General features: G+C 46.7%; 1 protein-coding gene across 1 annotated transcript in view; it reads left to right on the top strand.

Moving 5' to 3' along the window:
* The window catches only part of LOC142571627 (zwei Ig domain protein zig-8-like), a 310,051-nt gene that overhangs the window by 121,141 nt on the left and 163,828 nt on the right, over nucleotides 1-25,082 (top strand). Inside the window, exon 2 of the mRNA XM_075680136.1 lies at nucleotides 18,142-18,404. Within this exon, the coding sequence (XP_075536251.1) occupies nucleotides 18,142-18,404 (263 nt within the window). The remainder of the gene's footprint in view (nucleotides 1-18,141; nucleotides 18,405-25,082) is intronic.

A 25,082-nucleotide genomic window follows, 5' to 3' on the forward strand; every position in this document is an offset into this window, starting at 1 on the left:
AGGCTCCTTCCCACACGCCATTCAAGAGGCAAGACAATGGGCATCTGGCGGCGCGCTGCGGGGGTCAGCTCGGGGAATAAAAGGCGACTTTCCTGAAGTAAACCCCGAGTTCTACGAAGTCCGTGTGACATCGGCTCCGGACCGTGAACCTGTGCGGAAGTGTGTGTGTGTAAGCCGTCCCGCAGAGAGGCGCCTTGTTGACGATGTATGGACGGCCGTTTCCCTCACCTTGGGATTGAGGGAGGAAGGAGTGTTTATAAACCGCTCTTGTGCGGCTGCTCAGTGCACTTTTCTCTCGCAGTCATGCTAGACTGATGAACTGCAACATCCTTATGTAGAGGCTGTAAATAAACCCATATTTCTCGTTCTAGATGAGAAGCAGTCATTCCCTTCAGCAACGTCCTCAGCGTGGATAAGTTGGACGACGGCATGGGCCAGCTACCTTCTAATTCATGCCCGACTCCAATCTTGACAACTGATTACGAGCGATGGGATTGAGCCCCCAATCATAACAGGAGCAAATATTCGCAACAGGATGAGGCATGTGTCTGCTGCAACAAAAATTCGGAGACATGTCAGCACATCCTAATGTAATAGGAAGGTATTCTCCCAGTCAGACCCGTAGGTAACGTCCACCTTCCAGAAGAACTGGGATTCAAAGCAGATGGAAGTCTTAACCAGCCAGCATTCAAGATAAGCAAGACATGTTTAGTGTAGGAATAAAATTTAAAAAAGCGGAAAGGAAATTTATTGGAACCGACCCGTTAGAGGCATATATAACTACGCAAGGTAGATATAGATTCTAATAAAGTGCATTCTTGGGCCATTCGGTATACATGTCTGAAAAAAATGAGTAACAGCGCGAAGACAGTTGAAGCGCTGGGAGAGTTGAAGCGCTGGTCTGTCTCAGTGCTTCATCTGTCTCAGCCCACACGTCCCGTTCTTTACTCTATCACTCGTTGTTCTTTTTTAGATAAAGATGTTTTAAGGAAGAAAGAAAACATGAATGAGAGATAGGCAAAATGACAGACCGATAAGCATGCGTAGATTACCTGATTAGCTCAAGCAGGCTAGGTGACTTTTGGTAACCACTTCGCTTTACAGCAGATGGCAATAAATTATCATATTTATTTATTTATTTATTTATTTATTTATTTATTCAGCAATGATTTAGACACAGTGAAGGTCTTGGATAGCAAGGCTAAAGGCAGTGCATTTGTCTGCCTGACTAAGGCCCTGTCACCCATACATTGCTCAACAGTGAGGTAGCATATCATAACATATAGATAGTATGCACACATATCAATAGCGTGGAATAGACATACATAGCATACATTACAAACATACGTACATTAAATACAACAATCACTGTACAACTTTCTAAGTAGAAACAGTTTAGGATCAACAGAGTAATATGAACACGAAAAAAATTTTATATATATGCAAGCACAATATGAAACGCACTAAATATAATTGTACATAAAACAGACAAGAAACCAATTAGCACAATATCAATCAGAAATGGAAAGCAAATATTTTTCATGGTACTTTTAAAGCAGTTTAATGATCTGAAGTTTTGCGCGATAGTGATCGGGTTAGGATGTGCATTTATGAGGGATGGGACTAAGTATGCTAGTTGTTTTCTACCGTAGTTGGTCCTGAAAAATGTAACTCTAATATGGTCATGCCTGAAATTGTATTGGGTGTACTTGAGAGGTGATTTTGATAAAAAATGAGTGAATTTTTCTCGAGTTCACCTCGTATGTATATAGCGAGATTAAGTTCGTACAGTTGATTAATATTTAAAAGTGCATGTTTTATGAAAAAAGGTGCCGTGTGATCACGGGGTCCAAGGTTCTCAACACAGCGAACTGCTTGTTTTTGGAGACATATCAATCGATCCAAGTTTGATTGGAATGTAGTCCCCCATAGCAACAGGCAATAACTAAGATGGGACTGAATTAAAGCATAATACAGACGGCGTTTCAACCAAGAAGGAACAAGGTATCTAATCTTAAACAATATGCATATTGCCCTACAAATGCTAGAACGAATCTTCGTTACATGAGGTGTAAAACTCAGGTTCTCATCAAAAAGCACACCTAAAAATTTAAAAGCTGAAGTCCGCTCGATTACACAACTATTGAACTTTACACAAAAAGCGCAGTCATCAGGCCTATTTCTAGGCTTAAAAACTACATATTTTGTTTTATTGACGTTTAACTGCAGGTGGTTCGCTGATAACCAATCTAAAAGTTGATCTAACCAATTGTAATTGTAAAGCTGTAATTTCTGGCACTCGTAGAGTGTCACCTGAGAAAAACAAACTTGTGTCGTCAGCATACAAGACTATATCTGGAGTAAGCGGTATGTTTACAATATCGTTTACGTATAGAATAAAGAACAGTGGACCCAAAATTGACCCTTGAGGGACACCGAGTGCAATTTATTTTTTGTGTGAACAAAACCCATTATAACACGTGTATTGCTGTCTGGTAGTGAAGTAATCTTGAAACAGTTTTAGGGCCACTCCGCGAACTCCGTAGCATGACAGTTTATTAAATAGGATGGTGTGTTCAATGGAGTCGAAAGCTTTCCTAATGTCCAGGAAAAGGCCAACCGTATATAGTTTGTTCTCATTGTATTACTTATCGTGCTTTCCATTAAAAAAAACAGTAGAGTGTTTATTCTCGTGCCATTCAGTTCTGCTTTCTCGCCCGTGCGTTCATTGCGCAACCTACAGTATGAGACACTGTCGTTTTGTCCGTATCAAAGTATTCGTTCGCATGCATCGACATGGAAGCATTGAGCTGTGCAGCCAAGTGCTCGCTCGAATAGGTAACCACTGACTCAATTAAGGGAGCGCGCTCTATAACTAGCACTCGTCTTCAGTAGATGGGGAGGTTGGCGTAATCCCTTGCCGGGACAGATAAAGGGATCGCTTTTCCCTCGATAAGCTCGGCGAGCGCGCAGGCCACTTCCCTCGCTCGGTATAAACTGGTTCGCTTCAAATTAGCGTCGCCGCGCCGACTGCGCAAGGATCGGAGGGCCTTCAGGCGGCGACAATTCTCCGAAGCCCCGTTTCCGCACCCGCCGCGCGCACCGACAGCTCGGCCAATGACGCCGCTGCGCTCTCGTTGATCCCGGGGACCCTCGCTCACTCACAGACACCGCGTTCGGATGAACATGGCCGGCAGGAGAGGGTGAGCAGCTCGACAATGACCAGTCAGTAAAGTGGTTAACGAGTCTTAAGAAGGTCGTCGTTCTCTGCGTTTCCTCTCCGGCTTCTGCCTCCCTTCGTACGTCGCTCCCCTCAGCCGACTCGCTGCGCACATCTCGGAGCCCGCTAAGGTCCTTCCTTCCCCGGACCCGAGCTCACCGCTGTTTACGTGCCGCTGCCTCCGCCCGGTAGTTTTATGAGCGATTACCGCGCCGCCGTTGTGCGGGCGCTCTGAGAACTGCCTTCGGGAGACCGGGGTATATTAGGGGTTCGGGAAACAAATCCAGGTCGCAGAGCCCCGCTTCTGCAGCGAGCATGGGGCTGAGCGCTGTGGTACTGATTTTGCTACCTCGAACTTCAGTGGCACGCAGGGTGAGATGACATAGCTTCGGTGAGGGCTTTATCTCCGTGCTTCCTTTGCGAATGATCCGAATTGGGGATCATCTTATTCGCGCTCTGTTTGTTTTTGATCCGTCAATCGATTATTGCTCTTAAGGTCCAGAGTGCTGCAGTGGTGTTACATCCGTTATTACTCCTTTGTGAGAGTGCCTTCAAAAGCAGCGCAGACCCAGTGCGGCGGTATAGTGGCTACGATGTTTAATAGCTCAGCACAAGATCATGGATGCGAATAACGGCCGCCGTGGCCACATTCTTATCGTGACACATTGCAAAAAGCTTCTGTGGGATTCATTGGCTGAACGTTAAAGAAATTATTCCGGAGCCCTTCACAGGGTATCTCATATGCCGCCAGCTGCGTGGTGATGTTAAACCTTAAAATGTTCATTTTATTACTATTTGTAAGACCCCATTGATTTCTAGGAAGTACCGAAGCAAGAATAATTAGAAAAAATAATTAGAAAGTGCTAGATTACAACACGCAGGCACTTCGCGTTATTGCTTTGCGGAGAAGCTCATTTAAACTGGAACGATCGATTGTGGTCCTTAATTTTACGGGCGAAGTACGCTAGGTATTTGAGCTCGCTAAAGAAAGCAAACCACATTGCTAATATGTTCGTCTGTCACATTATTTGTCTGTCAGAAAACTAAGCCCGGATAGAAATGGTCACTTGATTGGTTTTTAATGTCCTGCAACCGAGGGCATGAAGTGTGGTCGCAGAAATGGGTATCCCACAACCATGACCTCAAAGTCCGGCGCACGAAATAAGTAAAAAAAAAAACGTAAACCATGCAGCGCACCAAAAAAGTATCATGCGAAATTCGTATCGTGTAGACGAAAACACTTGTCATAACATCGCCGAGGAGGTTTCAGTGTTGGATACCATAGACCCATAAAGTGTTCCTGTGTCTGACAAAATGTAAGTTATATATATATATATATATATATATATATATATATATATATATATATATATATATATATATATATATATATATATATATATATATAATACGAAACGACCCTTCACCAGGTTTGGAATCGCAAAGGGACTAGCGCGGCTCGTAGATCATGTGCTGACGATCGTATCTGCCACTGGTCAAACCGTTACACGGCGCTAATACAGTTGAAATTCAAGCGAGAGCACATGTGCTTTTTTTCTCTACGGAGCCGCGCTTATTGCCATAGAGTGAAATTCGCAAATACAAAAGCTTCTACGTAAGAGGAAATTCCTGCAACGTTACCGATTATGGCACGTGACTTCGGTAAATCATCCAATTAAGACGCGCAAAACTGGAAGCGCGCCGCACAGGAAAAAATAAATAAAGAAAGAGAAAGCGAAAAAGAAAGAAAAAAAATCCGACGATTACGATATTCCCTAATGCGAAATTTTAGCATAGCTTTATATGTCTTTACATTTCGCGATGTATTGGCTGGCGTGGGTAGTTTGTCTCGTGCTGCACGTTGCACATGAGATGAGTGTGGCACAAATGCCTTGCTAATCGCGAGAACGCGAGAGGTAGCGCGCAGGTGACGTGTGGACATAATTCAGAGCATCCGCCGCAGACGGACCTTTTTGACGCGCTCACCGCGTCCTCATCAATGGCGTCATCGGTGAACGAACGACGCGCGCTGCTCTAACGCGAATTTCGAGTGAATACTCCCTATAGGGAGTATTCGCTCGAAAACGCGCAGCTGTCTAGGTGTTTTGAATTCGCGGTATATTATGGCAAATACTTTGATTCTGAAGGACCAGGTGCCCTCGCCGGCGACGCTGAGCCTCTGCTCGGGCAGCTCGTTTAGCAGCAGCGGCAGACGAAGCCTTTCCACCGGTTTCGTCGCTCATTGTTCAGAAAGAAAGCGTGAACACAGGAACACCTGGTTCGCGCGCAGTGTCCACCCGCACGGAGCGCATTCTCTAGAGGCGGCGGCGCCTGCAGTCAAAGTAGCGCAGGCTGAGTGGGTTCGAAGCCCACGCCAGCGCTTTGTTTCCGCGCTGGTCGACTGCCTGGTCGCGCCGGCATTCCGCTTTCCACCTCACCCTTTTCGCCATATCCTCCGCCGCTTCTCAGCACCTGGTTGCGCTGCATACTGAGGTGTCCTCTATTGAGAGACAGTTACCACGCTGCACTTAGCCCCACCTTTCACCCCACCAATCAAGAATATATATCTCTCCTCTCCACTTTCCTCATCTCGTCTTTCGTCCTCTCCCGCTACACTCCGTGTTCGCTTTCATTTTTTGATGAACTCGTTCCCTCAGGTACGCCGAGGCCGACGCTTGCCGCAGGAACGGGCGCCTAAAAGCTGCACTCTAAAAAGAGAGAGAAGGAAGAAACTAGCCTGTGTTCGTCAAGTAAATGCGACCTGGACCCTTGGCACCGGTATCGGAGAAGGCAGGGAAGGAATGTGGCTTGCAGACTCTAGTTGGCAAATCGACGCGCGTAGCAACACGGCGAGGGTGGGTGGAGCCTATAGTTCGTTCCATACATTGCAGTCAACGCTGTGGAAGCTACGTAAGAAGTTCGGCCAAGGAAAGGTGCGTTCCTTGGCCGAACTTCGTGCGTTCTGTCTATGCTTTGCTGAGCGCCAAGAGCGCTCGCTCGCGCGAGCATGCACGTGAAGCTACTCGCGGCGTGTTGCCAATAGAAAACTTCAAAAGAGCAACACTAAAAATAATCTAAAACAACGCATTACGTAGCAGCCGTGCACCACAGTGTATCTGTTAAAACTTGTTTCATTCAATACTAAGCCAATATAAAGAAACATGCGCACGATTGCGCACAAAATACATCGAACTAAATCCAAGTGCGAATGAGGCAACTGCAAGAAGTCTCTCTAGCCTCCACAGCATTGACTGCTGTGTATGGGGCAGATTATAGCTGGGGAGGAGGAGCGGAGCGCGCATGCGAGGAAAGCGACGCTTCGCCGTGCTCCCTCACGGGTTGCGGAATCAAGCGTCTTTCCTTTCTTTAGATCACTATCATCATCACCCGGATGCGTGCCCTCTCCTATGGCGCGCGAGGCAGGTGGATCAGGCGAGGGAGGAAGGGCGTTCTTCTCCGGCGGCTGCTTCGGTACCTCGATGTCCTCCTCGCCCACTGCTCCGTTCAGAGTGGAGACAACCGCAGCGACTACTACGGCGTTGTACCACGCGAATCGCGGACACCGTAGTAGACGCCTATGGAGGACGCCGCAGGGACGCGTTGCGGCGCTCGTATGTCTCGTGCGCGGTTTTGCACTACTTTACTGGCCTTTCTCCAGATCCGCTGGTCTCTGGTGTTTGCGATAGCAGATCCAAGCATATTTTTTTTTTCGCCAGCGCGGGCATCGTTTATCTCAACCCTCACCCACTCGTAGGGTTCGGCGGTGCTGTCTCTCTTTTTTTTTCTCTGCTTTCGGCTAGAAACGCCGTCCGGTCAATTCTTACTGGACGTGCACCCGTTTGACGCACCACACTTATCCGTTGAGGCATCCGTAGTTTTTTGGTGATGGCATCCATAATTCAAACGTAAAAAGAATGCTTTATATCTTCCTGTGTAATCGAAATTGTCGATGGCGCCTGGTGACGGCACCTTTAAGGTTTGGAAAACGCCTCTCATTAACATCATGTAGCGTCAAGGCGAAAAGTTATACGTGGCAGTCGTGCGCAGGCCGATACCGCTAGCAGACGAGTTGGCATGCAGTGTAGGTGCCATGTTTACCCCACTAGACGTCGAATCCAGACCACCAGTTCTCTGTACATCCCTAGTCCCTATTCCGAGAGTAATCGCCGCTGCATTTTCTTTCTGAGCACACAACGCCGCCCGGTGCGCTCCTCAAGACGCAAACGCATCTCTTCTCGGCCGACTCTGCCGCGATTCGGAGGGTAAAAGGGGCTGCATCCGCCAACGCCGCGATGTTTTGTGCCTTTTTACTTTCTCTGCCTTCTTCCCAGTAACTCTTTGCCGGAGAATTCGTATTCCATTCCTCTCTTTCTTTCTTTCAGTGGTGTACTGTTCAGACTTCAGGGGATAAACAGGCCGGAATATATTACTTTAGTAGATATTCTCTTCCTCGTCGTCCGTCTATCTTTTTAGTTTTTGTTAATATGCGGCGTCGTGCGATGCTTTTGAACAGAGAAGCGTATAACACCGCAAAAGGTGTGCGAACGCACGCCGCCACTCCCTATACTCTAACCTCTCGCTTTGCAGGTCGCACCCATTTTTTTCATCCTTTCTTTCGTACGACTCTCCTGCCTCGCAAGCTGTCGTTCGTATGACAGCGTCAAATAAAAACATTTCACGTGCGGCCTGCCAGAGGCCCACCGCACTGAACGTCAAGACAAAGTGACTGTTCTACGCGTCGCGCACAGGCTCGCTCTGTGCGAATAACCGTCCCGGAAAAATAAAATTTTGTTAGGAGACCGGTTGCGTTGCCTTGCGGAGAGGCAGGCTCGAACGGTGACAGCAACACGCAAAGCATTCCAGCCCTGGCTGAAATGTGAAATACGGAAATAAGGGCGAAGCCCTGACTTGCATACGCTTAGCATACGTAAACCAGCCTCCATCGCGGACACGTGGAATTGAAACGAGTCTCTGGGGGCTCCCCGCTGTTGCTGCAGGGGGGCGCTGACTGCTGGTCTTGAAGAGCAAGAGTCAGCTGCTTGCGTCGTTTCATTCTCCCGACTTCATTTCCTCGTTTTGCAAGCTTTAACTTGGGGTCGCGCTACCTACATTTACGCTTCCACCAGCAGCAGGGCAAGGTGCCCTGTATATAACGGTGTGTTTGTTTACAATGGTAGCAAACAAGTTAACACGTCGAACTAGTTGGCAGCCACATAACTTTTTCGAGCTGAGGAGTTTACATATTAAAGTTCTTCACAGCTGCTTTCTTGACATGTGGTGAAAATATAGGGTCTGCACGTGGCCGAAGTATGAGCTTGCATTCTCGTACACTCGAATAGTTTATCGTTTTTTTCTTCTTTTTTCTTCCCATCCTTATCTTCCTTTCTTCCTTCTTCCCTCCCTTCCCTTTCTTTCTTTCCTTTCCTTTATTTCTTTTTTCATCTATCCATTTATTCATTCACTTTTGTGGCTGCTACATCTGTTAGTGTCTATGTGCCACAACCCCCTTAATTTCCAGGAAAGTGAAGTTGGGTTGCCGGGAGGGTAATCAAATAAGGGGGAAAGTTAAGATGGTAAGTGCTTTATGATTAAAGTTACAGCGCGAGAAAGAGTAGATGAACAGGATTGTAGATGCATGTCTTTCAGCAAATTTTACGTACACGTGAAAAAAAGAAAAGCGTGTTGCTTGCAACTGGTCCATCTCATTTTCCCAGTGAAAGCTACCACATAGTCTTACAACACTTTACACAGTGCTCTCACAGCGTCGAAGAGTGCTCTCGCAAAGCCCCGCGACCGTCACGGAACCTTTACCGAGGGTTGTGTAAACACAATCGAAACGACTTTCCGAGCACTCCTAAGTCCTTCGGTTTGTTCTTTGGCGAGGCCATGAAATGGCGAACGTGACAAATATTCTGCGTCCCCTGCGTACCGTGTGAGGGTGAGGCCTGACTGGAGCTGTTCGCGGAGTGAGAACGACCGCGCTCGTGTAGCGCGTCGTCAGCACAATGGAACGAAAAACAACGGGCCATCAGCCCGCCAATAAAATGCTGCGAGTCTTCTGCATTACACAAGAGCACGTACGTCCCTATCTCGAATAAGCGCTGGCTTTTTCAAGGCTAGCCTTCACGAGGTACTGAACGTCTCAGAAAGACGCCGCTCTTATTTAGTGTTACGTTCGTCCCCAGCCAAACATTCCTTTCCATGGCGTTCATCACGAGGTACACGTACTCATTTGCGCTGTTTGTCTTCCGGGGGTGAAAACATGCGTGTTTCAGACAGTTGCAAGCACACGAGAAAAAAAATATTACTCATTCGCGCTTTTTGAAGCTTTCCATTACGTGCTCAACACTGAAGTATTGTTTACAAAGACAACACATAGCGAGCTCTTCCTAGAAAGGCGTACGCGCTCCAGTGCTTTTACGTTTCACGTTATACGCGAGCTCGCGACTTCAACGCAGGACGACCGATTCAGAGCGCTTGGCGACACAATTTCATCCTGCTAGTCTGGTTTCAACCGAAAAAGAAAAAAAAAATACATGTGATGCCTTCTCAGTACAACAAAGAAAGTATAGTGTGGTCGCACTCTGAGATAAGTACAATAAAATATTTTGAGACAGTCCCTCAGCCAGTGTGGGAATCATGCACTGTACAAGTATTTTCCTACAATATGGCGACGCTTCGGTAAGAAACACACAGGTGCGTTTCTTCTTGCTTTTTGTTGTTAAGTTTTATTTAGTGCTAGCCTCGCAACACTTCTTTGAAGCAGGAGTGCGTAACACTCACAGCTTACGCATTTTCTGATGCAATTTCGAGTCTGTGCATAATAATCTTGGACATTCTCGAGTACATACGCTAAACAGGTGGTTCTGGAGTGGCAACACTTCTCATGGGTGTAGTTATTCCTCACACTTTAAATTTGTTAAAATGTTTATATTGTTCTCAAAGTATAAACAAGCGACTGAATGAAGTCAATGCATGTCAAAGCAAGAATTAGCACTGAAAAAAGGTTCGCTATGAGAAGATCAACGGAAGCCGGAAATACAATGGTTAGACAAGTCGATGAATAATTTATAAATTGCACGCTGGCTTTACCGCCACAACGGTAGCGCACGATTACATTATCGCCAGGCTTATTTTTCTCCACTGTTCCTTGTAAGACTCTACAATGAAAATGTGAAAAAAATAACACGAAACCCGCCAATGCCATGCTGCAGCAGGCCTTGCCATCAAAGCTTCCCCGCCCCTTCCACGTGTTTTAGTTTTGTGGCTGGTAGCACGGGCCGAGAGTTCCTCAGCCGACACCTCGACAGCGACGGTGGCGCCGTCAGCGGAGGCGATGGGAAAAAGGACGCGGGGGAAGGAGGGGAATTGTGCCGCCCCTCTTAGCATTTTGATAGGACGCGGCGATGCGGCAGCGACGCCTGCCAGCTCGATGCATCCATGGCGCATTTCGTTCGCCGGGAAGCGGCGGCCGCCTCTCGATATCCGATGGCAGCAGCTCGATCGTGCAGCCCACGTGCCTGCCTCGGCCGGCGGAAATAGGCGCGGTACATGAAAAGGCCTTCGCTTCTGCGAGCGTCTCCATGCCGGTGCCCCTCGTAGACGTCGTCGTCGTACCCTGACTCTGTTCATTTCTTTTCTTGCTTTTCGCTGTTCATTTCAAAGCCTGCACCCCACCCTCTTCTCTAGTCCATGCTGTGAATTTGAAGTAGCGTTATTTTGCCCTTTCGTATCGAAAAAGATTGCTTTCGATCTTTGCCGAGCCGAAAAAAGCACGGAAAGAAACAACTGCAAGTTATAATGTCGTATTTTTATTTTTCCTGGTTGCCGGTACAATGTCACAAGCGCGTCCTAATTTTGGATAGAATGGCCCGCCTAGTGTTATTACCAAAGTGCAAAACCGTGCATAGTGGAAACGGCACAGCTGTATAGGTTTATAATCACGTTATCGATTTGCTCCAGTTTTGTTTGTTTGGTTTCATTCCACGTTTGTGCTATTTAGTCGTTCACAACACTATAAGAAAGAAGAAAAGAAAAAGGGGGCGGGGGTGTATGCCAAGCAGGCCTTTTCGAATTTAGGTCAAATGTGGGACTTCAAGGGGTCCGTCTTTCATGCGACAAGCCTTCACCCTGGTCGGCGTGTCAACTTCCTGAGAATGGATAATTCAGTCGTCTTATCCTTCGCTACAGACTTTCTGCATAAAACCAACTTTTCTGAGCTTCGGAACGCACCTTCAACTAGGGAAAAGAAAAAGTATTTTCAATTAATCAAAAAAGTTACACTACCACTGCCGCGCAGACGCGTTAAGTGCATCACAGAGTCGGTAACTTCGCCTAAATGTGAGAAATGTTCGTATTGCAGCCAGGATGGAGGCGCCAATGAACCAAAGCTCACGTGTCAAAGCGCACGGTCACCAGAGAAAGATAAACAAGCACACGTGTCCATATATAGAAATACAATTGAATTTTGACAGTATCTTTCTTCGTATTCCTCATTCCATTTTTTTATCACTGAAATGAAAATATAACGAAGACAGTCAGCCATTCTCTAATGTAACGATTACTTCAATTCGCACAATATTAATTATGTAAAGTAAAAGAAAACGTAAAGCGGAGTTGGATAATGTCAGTAACTGAAGTCCCCATGGTTGTCGCGGACGCACTAGAACATACACATAAAATAGACTAGCACACACACACAAACACACACACACACACACACACACACATACACACACACGCACGCACACGCGCACGCGCACGCACGCACGTACGCACGCACGCACGCACGCACACACACACACACACGCACACACACACAGGCACGTACGCACGTACGCACACACACACACACACACACACAAACACGCAGGCACGTACGCACACACACACACTCACGGACCTCACGCACGCACTCACGCACTCACTCGCTCACACACTCACTCACATGCACACACACCGGCATTGCCAAATGATAGCAATGCTTGCGTAAATATCGAGTGCCAACATTAGGAGACGCGGTCTTGCGTCCTACACATGTCAGGTGGGTGGTGTGCTTAGTTACGTTGTCAAGCATCCCGAATTTCAACACAGGCTACATGCATATTAAAACCAAACCGTTCTAATGGGAATTTCACTGAATGGCTTAATCAAGACCCAGTGTTACCAAACATTTTATTTTCAGATGAATTACTTAAGCCCCGGCAATCGAATAATGCTTATCCCGCTTCGCTCGGGGCCGTATCCCATTTTCTTTTCTTTGATTTCCTTTTATTTTCTCATTTATGCTAATTCGTTCTCCAGGCCTCGATGCGCTGTTTGAGTGACTGGAATTACGTGTCCTTGGTTCTATAATTGAAAGTACTGGTTTCGTTATTACGATTCTGTGGAAACTGCACTTTACTGACGAGCACTTTGTTGAGCGGATTACTTTGTCTGGAACCAGCATTGCCATCAGCGTTTCCACAGAGAAACATCACTTTGCGTTGGCCGATGAGGAATTAATGACTAAACGTTGTTCGGAGACTCAGTTAACCATGGCAATGTTAAAATACTCAATTGACCTTCCAGTTTTGTGACTGGAGCTGTACAACAACAGTCTATATGCGGCTTTGTCGGAAGGAACCGCTAAAACGTAAGACGTACTAATGATGATTAATAGACTTGGCTGAGAACATCGAAGCCATTAGCAAACAAATTTCGTAGCAGTCAACATGTGCGTGATGAAGCTGAAAAATGTGACCTGTGATTTCCTGTGTGCGCGTCAACGCACAGGGGCTCGCAATGCAGGTAGGTGGGTTGTACAATGTAATTAAGTAAGGTTTGGACATGTTCACGATTTTAATTTTTATCACGTTTATGGTGATGCACGTCATGCTTGTTAGTTCTTTCTTTATCCTCGTCCCGTGCTCTGAAAAAAATTAGGAGGTTGTATTCAAAAGAAATCGAGAAACGAGTCCACGACATAACTATATGTGACCCAACATGATCGTCATTCGAATGAGATTTGTTGATATGAGCATTCGCATAATAATCGGATGAAATGTACGTCGCGGAAGTTTTCAGCAGCAGTTAGCGAGTAACGCAAGAAAAAAAAAGAAAAAGGCTATATGGAAGCAGCGTGGCTTAAGCATCTTCCCGGGCGTCCTTGCGCCAGAAACAATTTTAGGCCCTGAAAACAAGAACACAGACAACAGCGTACGTACCGAGGCACAGACATTGTTTATAAAAAAGTCCACTACTTTTATTCCTCCAAAAGAGCCCGTGCCATCATTCTGTCGGGAAACTTGCATCAATTATGTAGACTGTTTTCGTCGGTCGCAAGCGACAGCGATGTGCTCAGCTAACGTCTTAAAGAGTCAGAAGTTTAAAGGTTGGCGAGAAAATAAAAAAAATAAATAAAACGCCAAGATAACAAGGAAATGACGATTCATTGAAAGGTAATCATTTCCCCCTGGCCGTCTCCCCGCCACGGACAGTCCTCGCCGGGTAAACCAACCGCGCACCTCGATTGCCCCGGTGCGCGCGCCGAGAGTCGTGCCGACAACAGCGCACTGTTTGCCCACTCCTTGAGCTGGAACGTGCTGACGGCTTTCCCGCACACCGCGTCTCTTCCCGGGCCGCTGCTGCCAAGACCACCCCGGCACGCCGGATCACCGAGAGGCCAGTTGCCCTGCCCGCAATAGCGTTCGTGCTCTACCATTGTTTTCTTCCTCTTGCGTTTCGCGACGTGTTCATCTTCATCGTTCCGGCCACGCCGCTGTTTGTCTTCGGCTCTTCCGCCCTCACTCGCTCCCCTCCCGGTCTTCCTATCGCGATTTCTTCCCTGCCCGCTCTATTGTCTTCATTCTTTCCTTCCTTAATTTTTTTTTTCGGCTGGTGATGTTTCCTGCGGCGTGTTCGGCGTCCCTCGGGGTGTCTCACCATTCTTTCCTCCATTTCTCCCTGCCTTTCTTTCTTGCATTCTTTTTGTCTGTGTTCTTTCCGAGACAACAGAGTGTATACCGAATACTCTTTTCGGCATCTTTCCTGTCACATCACATTTTGTCTTACTTTTGAGCCCGCGGTGTTTGCCGGCTTGGCACTTTCGAAGTTCTCGTCGTACCCCCGTCTATTGACTCCCGCGGAAGTTTCTCCGGTGAGTTCGATATACGTTGTTGTTTGCTAGTTTTCTAATATCGCTTCCTTCGTATTACTTTCTTTTTTTCTTCTTTTCCCTACCTATCTTAGCGGCTATGCTCACCGAGCAGCGCTACACACACGATCACTCTACGTACGTATATAGGAGGTGTATTCTCCACCACCTACGCCGTCTGTTCAAATGCATATGAGTAGCTATATCGTGCTAGCGCGTGGTAGGTAGCATATTAGAGCGAACGACCGAAACGTGTACATTACCTAACTGAATGTTTGTTTTGTTCAACGTGATAAACTGAGAAGTATTTTCGACTAATGGATGCATGTTTATTGGTTTCTTCGCACAGCTACCAAATTGGTGCTCGTGTAGGTAGATCAAAAGCATTGGTAGTATATGGGTTAATAATAAACATATGTCTTTGTGAAAGGATTTTTAAATATTGTGTCTGGCTGATTCGTAAAACATAAACGTTTTGCAATGATCGAAGGGAGAAATTCGAAGTGGGCAGCAATGAAACAGCGTTGTCGTCGACAAGTCCTTCTGAGTTCTTTCTACTTCTTATTGAACTATAAAATTAAGCCCATCACCTTTTGTCGTCGAGGTGGGCCACCGCTCTGCGCAGCTCAAACCTCGGAATCCAGATTTGGGCAGTCCAGCAAGCCCGTGAGGCGGCGTTGAGGCAGGGCCTTGACGTTCCCCCGTGGGAGACCTGAGCCCGGGTCGCGTTAAACCTTGCCGGACATACAGGAAAGTTGTATCCATCCATCCATCCATCCATCCATCAATCCATCCGTCCGTCCGTCCGTCCGTCCGTCCGTCCGTCCGTCCGTCCGTCCGTCCATCCATCCATCCATCCATCCATCCATCCATCCATCCATCCATCCATCCATCCATCCATCCATCCATCCATCCATCCTTCCATCCATCCATCACCTTTTGCCATATTTTTTTTTGTTCAGACTTCTTAACATTTCCGTCTATTATGTCACCGTTAAGATGTCTTGCGATGCACAAACTTGATTATTCTCGCAGTAGATGTAAACCATGTAACCATGTAACCATGTAGACCATGTAAACTGATAGTTGAAGAGTCAACTGACGAGCCACTCTGGTTGGCTAGATCCCACAACCAATTGCGAAATTGTGCACCGGATACCATGCTTATTATTATGCTGGCGAGCGGAATTTACTGTTTGAAAGGCGCGGATGGGAGCGCGAGACCAGGGTATAGCATCGCAGAAACAACTCGTACCATTACATGCCTGAGCTCTACGACAAATCTTATTGCACCAATTGCAATATATCCCTTAAAGTATATCATTTACTCTGGCTGTGCTCGCAAGGTCACATAAACTACGAACAGGACAAGCGCAAGTTTGAAGGAGCAATCCGGAGCGAAGAACTCGCTCCCCAACTCTGGGCCGTCCAGCAGGTCCACGACGCCGCCAGGAAACTCAACCTCCCGGTTCCGTTGTTAGAGGTGCCCACTCCATGAGAGCCCAAAGCTCTCGTGGCCTGCAGGACCTGAATAAAGTTGATTTGCTTCCTTCCTTCCTCCTCATTTCCCGAGTGGATTCCGCTTCCTCTTCTTTAGGAAACGTGTCCACACAATACGTTACCTATGTGAATGAATCCACACAGAACCGACGTATCGCATAAATGTGAAGACTTGCTTTCATGAACAGTGGCCGAACAACCAGAACCGCAGTCCGTAGCCAACGTTCTCTCAGGGTGATTTGTTCGCGTCAGGGATGAGTGTTCCAGCTATGTGGTTCAACTTGTTCGACCACTGCTAAAAAAAAAAAAAAAAGGAAGCACTACGTATCGCGTCCGCCGACGGTAGAAGGCATAGTATAAGAGTGTAGATTAATTATGCTGCGCCAAATTTGCGCTCTTAATAAAGGAGAAAGCGAGAACAAAAACTCCACGCACATCTTGGCCGCCAACTTAAGACCACAGGACATACCATCATTGTAAGCTACAGTATTAACCCCATTTTTTTTCTATATCACTGTAGCACAATGCATTTACACGTCTCGGCTATGATTGAGCCGGTGTAGGTTCAATGACTTCATGCCTACACCTATACCGGCGCTACAAGAGCACGCGCAACCTAATGCCATTTCTGAGTTTGTCAAGCAGCGAGAGCAAGCAAGCAAACTTAAACTACACCATATTTCCACAGTCGCGTGACCACAATCATGTTTCTACAGAAATTGTATCATAACTAATATCTAGGACGATCTCGCACCATGCAACTACACGACGATTACCACTGACGAGGCAACAAAGCTCCGCAAGCTCGTTCAACCGATTCCAGCAATTGAGGTGACTGTACCTATAAGAGACGCGGCGTGATCTACACGGACGCGGCACTTGACCCTTGGTGGAAGAGGAGAAATAGCATTCTTAGCACGACAAATCCTGAGATTGAAATTACCCTTAATTATGCAGACGGATTCATTCCATTTGATTTTTTTATGTTGTGTTTAGTGCAATCTATATGATAAACCATCGTATTATAGCCTTGCTTTTTATCCATTCCATGTTCATTGCGGAGTAACATTTTGTTTGATCCATGTGATTCATCAGTATTTTTGTAAGCTAACTTATTACTTTGTAGATTACACCTTTTCCTTAAGGAAAGCGACTCATTAAGAAGCTTATCATGGTACGATCAGTTTTTTATCTCTCTCCGTTTTCTCTTTTCCCGCATTGCCAGAGTAAAAATTTATACGTGAATATTTTATAGTACTATTCGCAATATGCTTAGTCTCTATTATGGTCTTTACTTTTCGCATGAACTTTGCAAATGTATACTGCCTTCGTCCTTGTACTTATGGTGCCACTCCTGCCATGGCCGCCAAAAAGGTGGCCGGCAGTATGTGACAAATAAATTTTAGTTGACGGCTATAGACAATGCGTCAGAAGCCCTCATCAGTCGCCTAACGTCAGCAAAGCCATCACTATACTGACAGCTTCAATGTACTTAGGTAGCGTAAAAAGTGACAAGAACTCTGAACATTTGTGAGCAGATTCGCAGGCTTAACGAGTCTTCACGTGTTAACATCGCTGTCCAGTGGTCCTGGCTTAAAAATGGTGACATGGTCATGACCTAGAAGTTGATCGTGTACATCACAGACTTCGCCCCCTATAACGCCTCTTGTTTCACTTTCCTCTCACCCTTGCCCCTTTCTCATTTGTCGTCCACCGGGAGACGCCTGTCCACATCCCTCCGCGTGCTTGCTCCCTTCCCCACATTCGCTGTCACGTGGACTGAGTCTCTTTTCGTAAACTTCATTCTGGGGTTGCTTTTAAACCAGCCACCACTTAACCCTGGTGTCAACCATATGAGCACAAGATCCGGTGACCGAAGTGCTGCGTCCCTGCATCTGTAGCGGATACCCATAATCTAGTTTATCCTGGAACAAGTACGGTGGCTGAAAACGCACTTAGGGTCTGAATAAAGCAGTGACAAACGTGGCGACTATTAGCGATGGCTCATGAACAATACATTTGATGAGTCCCTGGTGAAGTTACTTTGTCAAACTGACTGCCGCGGTTAGATATAATTATCGCATTATGTTCCCTGGCAACACAAGCGAATAAAAAAAAAAAGAAGGGACTCCATGCCTTGGTTCCAAGCAATCAGTTTATTTTTCTTTTTACGTATGTCCTGCCCTTAAGGTTCTGCGCACGTTGCTGTAAGCGGCGATAATAAGCCCGAAAAAGCATTGGTTGATACATTTTCTTTTTTTCGCCTGTCTCTCTCTGTCTGCTGCAGGTCCTGCACAGAGCCGCAGGCCGCATGTCGACGCGCCCACGTCGTCTCCCCAAGACCCCAGGAACATCGCTTCGAGGGTCGCATCGCGTCGCGTTCGTTCGGCCGAGGCGTCGCTCGTGTCGGCGCCCGAGATCTTGAACCCCAAGCTGTTCCCGGACATTGAGCAGCCGGCGTTCGACAACAGCACGCCGCGCAACGTCACCACGCAACAGATGCAGACCGTGTACCTGCACTGCATAGTCAACAATCTCGGCGAAAGGACGGTGAGTGGCATACTCATGAAAACCAGTCAGGGAATTTTAACTCTTTTTTCATTGGGAAGCTCCTCCTAGGGTCTGTACTATTTGACAGGTCCACGCGGTAATTGTGCCGAGGTTTTCGAGTTTGCGAATTATTGCGCACGCTTCGGGACACGGATAAATCAACAGGTGCTGCAAGATGGCAACGATTTTACGACATGATGCCTGTTACCTTATCCGTCACACGTAACCCACACGTGAGCTAGTGCTCGAACGGCGGCCAAGGTACAGAAAATTCACAGAATTTGGGCCTCGCCAGAGGTGCATCACACCAGAGTGTGCGGGTTCCCGCAGGTGATTTCTGGGTTTTACGCATTGCTGCGTTGTATGAGACAGGTAACAAGCAAGGATGCTGAGGAGTATGACAAGCTCTAGGCTGACAAATCCTTCTATATTCGCTGATCATAAGATGAGGAAGAAGTCATATTTTGGCTAAATCCTCGAAGCGAGAGTACGCAATGGCGGGATCGCGAAGCAAAGTGTAACAACGAGCCTGATTAAGCAACCGAGGCACGCGAGAAACCTCTTACTTGTCCAGTGAAAAACGCTTCGGGCCGAAGCTCACGGCAAAGCACGTACCGCGTTACTGACACGTGCGTTCATAATAAGAGAAAACATTTCACGAACAGCAGTTTTGCCACGGATCTTATAGGACTTTCTCACTCGAAATCCTCCTCAAATGACGTTCACAGTCTACTTTTTCCCTCATTACACATAAAGATTTTTACTCAAAACCAACTAAAATGCAGTCGCACTACTATGCTCTACGCTTATGCGTCTGGGAATTTGAAAATTTTATTTTAAATGTAGAAAAATTGGAAAGAATGCGCCAATTCACGGCCGAATGGCTCGCAAATTTATGTAGATATTTCCAAGAGCTGCTTGTGGGTGATTGTACCCTGCGTTGTTGCATGTGCGTGCTTAGAGCACAGGACGAGCGGCAAATCATGTTTTCTGGCCAGTGCACGTGATTTCCCGAAGTTAGTGAGGAATATTATTGACATAAGAGTGGAAATAATGAAACTTAAAAACAACAACAACACCGGAACAATGGCGACAACGAGAATTTTCCTAGGATAAGATAGGATAGGATAGGATAGGATGGGAAAAACTTGTTTGAAATGCCGGCAACCGAGGGCCTTTTCCTAACCTTTGCGCATTTACAGGCAGTGTGTCTAAGTTTTTGCTTAAGCTATACGCCACAAACAAAACGTGTGCAAATTATAATCACCGATTCCTTGAATGCGATGTCTTACGTCTAAGTTTTCGTCAGCTACCGAACAACAAAGACTGTTGATAAATGAAAAAAACTGGCAATTTGCCAGCAGTAAGAGACAGGTATATGCTCTGTTAATTTTGCGGTTTTTCATAACTTCGTACAACTGCACTGTGCTTTTTATATTTACGTTAATAATATCACAAGTAAACGTGAGACATGAATCATATGTATATATTGTGCCACTATTACACCACTCGCGCAACAATCAGTCTTTAAGGGTGCCCTTTGTAAGGCTATGCTAGCTGGAGGAATATTCACTGTCTTCATGTTCTTTCCATCTGAAAATACAAGGGAGTTTAGATATCGGCCTCTTTTATGTGTGAAACATACTGCGAGCAGATCCGACGTACCTCATTTGATATCCCAAACATTAGATTCATTTGCTAGTCTTGTGACTTCTTTTTGTGCATAATACCGTCATTGTGCAGCGGTTCTAAGAGATGGCTAACAAGCAGAAACTAGATACGTGATTTGTCGAGTAAAATCAGTCAACATTATTCGCTCGTCCCAAGCACCAAGCACGCTCTTGGACTTCATTAGGTCGGCGAATCTTTTTTCATTCGTTTAATCATCCTTATTCGCCCCCCATGCCATACCCCTGTATGCCCGGAGGCACTTACCGTCGCATTAAAAAAAAGCACCAAGTATTCAACATCTCAAACATACGATCTTCATAGTGTCCTGATTGCTTCTTGCTTGAGTGAGGCTAATTCTACCCTTTCCGTATTTCTTTTTTTTTTCGTGGGGGGGGGGTGCGTGAAGGGGGGCTTCACGAATTTCTCAGTGCCACGTTGTTCAAATTATAAACTACACAATACTTGAAGCGTGAGGTACCAATTTACCTCTTTATTGGGCGAACTTTAGTCCGGAAAAATAAGCAAGCAATATGCAAATCATGATAGCAGCAAGCACATTCGTCGGTAGCATATTCTCGCACACTTCATAAGGCACAACACTGCTCGCGTCGCCGTGCTCATTTTCATTGGACAAAACTGTTACGCTATAAAATCGGCAACATTACAGAAACTTTGGAGATAGGTAGACGTGACATGCGTCAAACGATAACTGCAGGACAGAGATAACCGGGTGAAAAACGATGACCAGCCAAAAGGGAAATAAAAAAAGGTACGCGTGGCAGTAGCAAAAATGCTTCGAACAACAACGCCTTAGTAACAAGCAAGGAGAACGTCTCATGCTCGGCGTGGTATCAACAATGAGAGGTCTTGCTTGGTAGGGTATATAGGCAACGAAGACACATTGTTAGAAGGATTTGATTTCTACCATGTTATGATATTCTAAACAGGTTTCTGACATACGGCTTGACATACCTGCACTACCAGGCTTTTTGAGGAACGTCCTCGTTACAACATCGTAAGAGAGAGAAGCGAACGTGTATGCTTCAGCGAAACATCCCGGAGATATTCTAAATGTTTAGAATGTTTGCATTTGGTTCTTGAGCTTCACCGTTTGCCGGTGGTTTCAGAGAATATGAACGGCACAATGCAAACTTATTTTGTGCGTCTGTATAGAGTCTTTGCAATCGCGCTCCATTTATTTGAACTCAGTCATACGACTACGTCTTTGACAGCGTTCGTAAATCAGTTTCAGCGAATTCGTTACTAACCCACATACAGACGTCTTATACACGCTAAAATGCATGATTCAAGGAACGTGTTCAAGTAGGTTGGCGCCACGGGAAATGCCGTAGTCATGAGCGATGTGTGAGCGTACTTATTTATTTATTTATTTATTTGTTTGTTTGTTTATTTATTTTACACACACGCACAGGCACACATGCACACCATGTTGGATGCTCTGTCAACCCTTCCTCTTCAGTGGCACGATGACGGCCAGCTGAAAATACAGCGCACAAGCTCGGAATGCGTCCCGTCGCAGTTGTGGTGCGATCTACGAATGGGCCCTCAAAGAAGCAGCTACAATTGCCATCCGCACGCACGACGCTGCGTGGTCTAAGGGAAGCACACACCATCAAAAATGAGGCGAAAGCGCTTTATCGGAACCACTATATAGAGGCGCCAACAGATATCCATAAATTTCAGTGCCCTGTTCCTCCACAAATTACTTAATCGAAGGGGCAAGCACGTGATAGATTTATTGGCGGATGCCTTCTGAACGCGGTGCTGCTGTGCCTATTTCGTATTGCCATGTCTATTGTCATGCCTATTGCCTATTGCCATGCCAGCGCTGTAGTGGCGGTTGAGTGTCGTTCATTGTGGTTGCAGCTTATACGGTCTGCCGCACGGAGCACAATTTAACAGGACGAAAAAAAACTCAGTGCCCTTACAGTCTGTGGAGAAGGATGACCAGCTAAGCGGCGTATGATGGCGAAGTGCACCTCCACCGCGGTTCAGCCCGATATTGCGCTATCTTCGGGATTTTTTTCTACACGCGGACGCGACAGTGGGGAAAGTGGCACTTAACAGCGCCGCTGTAAAAATGCGCATAGCGCGGAAGTTCGCACTTGAGGTGACAACGCGTCGAAAATGCACCGGAAGTATACGCCATGTGCGAATTCCGCTGTCATGTTCAGGAAAGCTTGGACAGCGCGTTCGCGTGTCTTTCATGAGTAGCGAAAGTAAGAAGACAACGAAGTTGTTTTCCGCGGCTGTCTCGTATCGTGCACGCTTTAAATATGCATTCCTATTGTCCCGCACCCTCCCTTTACAGCATAGCCAAATATCATATATGTTGTCTATGAGCCCCCGCCTCTATAGATACTTCTCGCCTGTGAATTACCGTCTATACGTTTAAGATTAGCATGGTTCATTAGAGTAAACCTCGCACATAACATGGAACGCGCTATACATACATGCACGGTCACGTTGTTCCATCACACTTGCGAAAATAAGAATGTATGCACGAAGTAAAGTCTTTGTTATCGACGCAACGACAGCAGTAACCAGCAATTGGAACAAGCTAAAAAAAAAAGGCATTAGCAGTCGGTCACTCGCGTGAACACACATTCTGGTGTCCAGCCTTATTTAATGAAATTTATTAAATGTATTTTCACCTTTAACGTTTTCTTTTCTGCCTTTTTTTACAGCTGAGTGAACTTCCTTGCTCCGCGCTTCGTTCGCTGAAGCTGACGCGCTAATCAGATATATCACGTCTGCGGCTGGTCTGCCCTTAACGACGAGAGCGGGGAAGTGGAGGAGGGGAGAGGTGTCTCTATGTCTGCCGCCGTTATTACGCACTTTTCTGAGGCGCCCGACGCTAAGTTAGCAAGCGCACAAACAGTTTCTGAAAATATAACGATCGTGGCAGGCGCCTGTTTACGCCAGGATAGCGAATTTCCTTCGCTGCTTCTGATATATGTATATATATATACGAGAGAAAACGGTTGGCGTCATTTGCATGTAAGCAAGCACCCTCGTCTCCCGCGCGTGCTCCTCAATACCGCTAGTCTTTATAAATAATTTTAAGCCCTCTTTTCCAGAAAGAGCTTCCCTTTTCAACGCCATTTCTCGCCACGCTTACATTCTTCCGTCACACGGCAGCCATATTTCTGGCTTCCTGCTCTCCAAGGGCGTTGTCCGCGAGCCTATACCCACTGGTGGCGTTAGCCTAAATTTTATATTTTCGTCTTAGCGGCAATGCTCAGCTCTGCTCCTCTTGTCGTTTTAGCCGCTATACAGCCAGCGCTCAGCCAAGATGGCCGTGAAGCGACGGGAGAAAGCGTGCACACACACGTTTTAATGGACCATTCTTGTGCAAGCGCCCCTCTTTCCTCCTTTCTTCGGGACTTCTGCAGTGAAGGCATTCACTTCTGTCGCACGAGACAGACAACAAAGAAACTTCAGCGTGAAGGGAACGACACGAGATGTATAAGATGACTCTGATCGCAGAAAAGAAGTCCGCGAAATAACGCTGGGAGAGTCATTATACTCGCGTTTACTGCACTCGCTTTACACTATACAACGTGCCCTGCTCTGCCACCGACCTAGACGGATCGCGGCTCGACACTCTTCCCACCCGGTGCTTCTCGCCGGAGGAGGGAAAGACGACACAGGGGACGTAGATATAGCCTCCTCGCCTCTTGCGACTCGCCCCGCTCACGTTCTACCACTCGTAGTCTCTCTATTTTCCTTACCTTTCGTTCGACTGTTGTGTAGCGCCGAACAGAGCGCCGCGTCACGTGCAGATGACCGAACCGGCCACTCGGAAAATGGAGGGGCCGTTGCCGAAAGGAGGCCCGATGGTTTGTTCTGGCGATGCGCAAGCTGCGACGCCCTGGCTTTCTTCTAGACTGCGCCTTTCCAGAGTCTGTGCAGCGGACATGAAGCTATAAACGACTGTAGGGGACGAAGTCACAGGCTATGTTTGCGCCTATAATACTAAGTGGATGGTGGATGAAAGCCCTCGTCATCTTCTTAAAGCTAACTATGATTTTCGCTCTATGCGGCAGCAGAGTGGCGCAAGGACGAAAGAAGGTAGAACACACGGCTACTACGAAAACCGCACAAACAGGTGCTTCCGGCCCATTCACCGCCTGCAGTCCGTTTCACGATTTTCTAACATTGCGTTGCAATCACGGCGAGAAAGTGCGCTTGGTAGAAACAACGTGGAAAACAATTCAGCTAAGACAACTTGGATGAAAGTTGTCAAGCATGAGCGGCCCGCCCGTCCTTGCGCAAGCTTCCATGCCGATCCAAAGGCCACGCCAAAAAAGAAAAAAAAAAAGACCACACCAAAAACGTGTAGGAAATGCGTTCTTCGCGTCATCATGCTCTTGCACTAACTGATGCCCCACTTTTTGTTAATTGTCTTCGACTCGGTGACGGGATGGACGCAAATGGGAACCGACCGTTAGAGCGGCTTTCCGGAGTTGTCGAGCGGTTGAGTGATTCGAGTGGCTGCCCAGATACAGAACAGATTTGGCCAGGCCTATAGTACAGTCTGTCACCCCACTCGTTCACGTCGGCTTTTGCTCCCCTGGGAGGCTTGTCTCACTTTGCTTTCCCCTTTTTCTAGTCGGCTATTACACTCGATTGCATATATACCAACACGCTTCTGAGTGCCTTGTTGTGTTAAATATCTAGCTCAAGATTGCGACAACAGCGCTTTTGCTTGTCCGCCTGGTCTTCAGCTTCGCTTGCGTTTCCCCCCATTGCGCTACAAATGTGTTACACAAAGACTGCCTCGCTTCCTGCGATATTCAGATGTTCATACCTGGTTCACTTCTTTTAGGTATCTTATACTTGTTGCTGTACAGTAATTAGTAATGTTGCAATTGTAATGAGTCCTGATATGTTTCAGATATCGTCACCCCGATTCAAAAACGTTTTAGTGTCCCCCTAAGAATTACCGCCATTCGATAGCAGAACATTTCGTAGCAAAAAGCC

The sequence above is a fragment of the Dermacentor variabilis genome, chromosome 2 (genome assembly GCF_050947875.1).
Source record: "Dermacentor variabilis isolate Ectoservices chromosome 2, ASM5094787v1, whole genome shotgun sequence".
NCBI lineage: Eukaryota > Metazoa > Arthropoda > Arachnida > Ixodida > Ixodidae > Dermacentor > Dermacentor variabilis.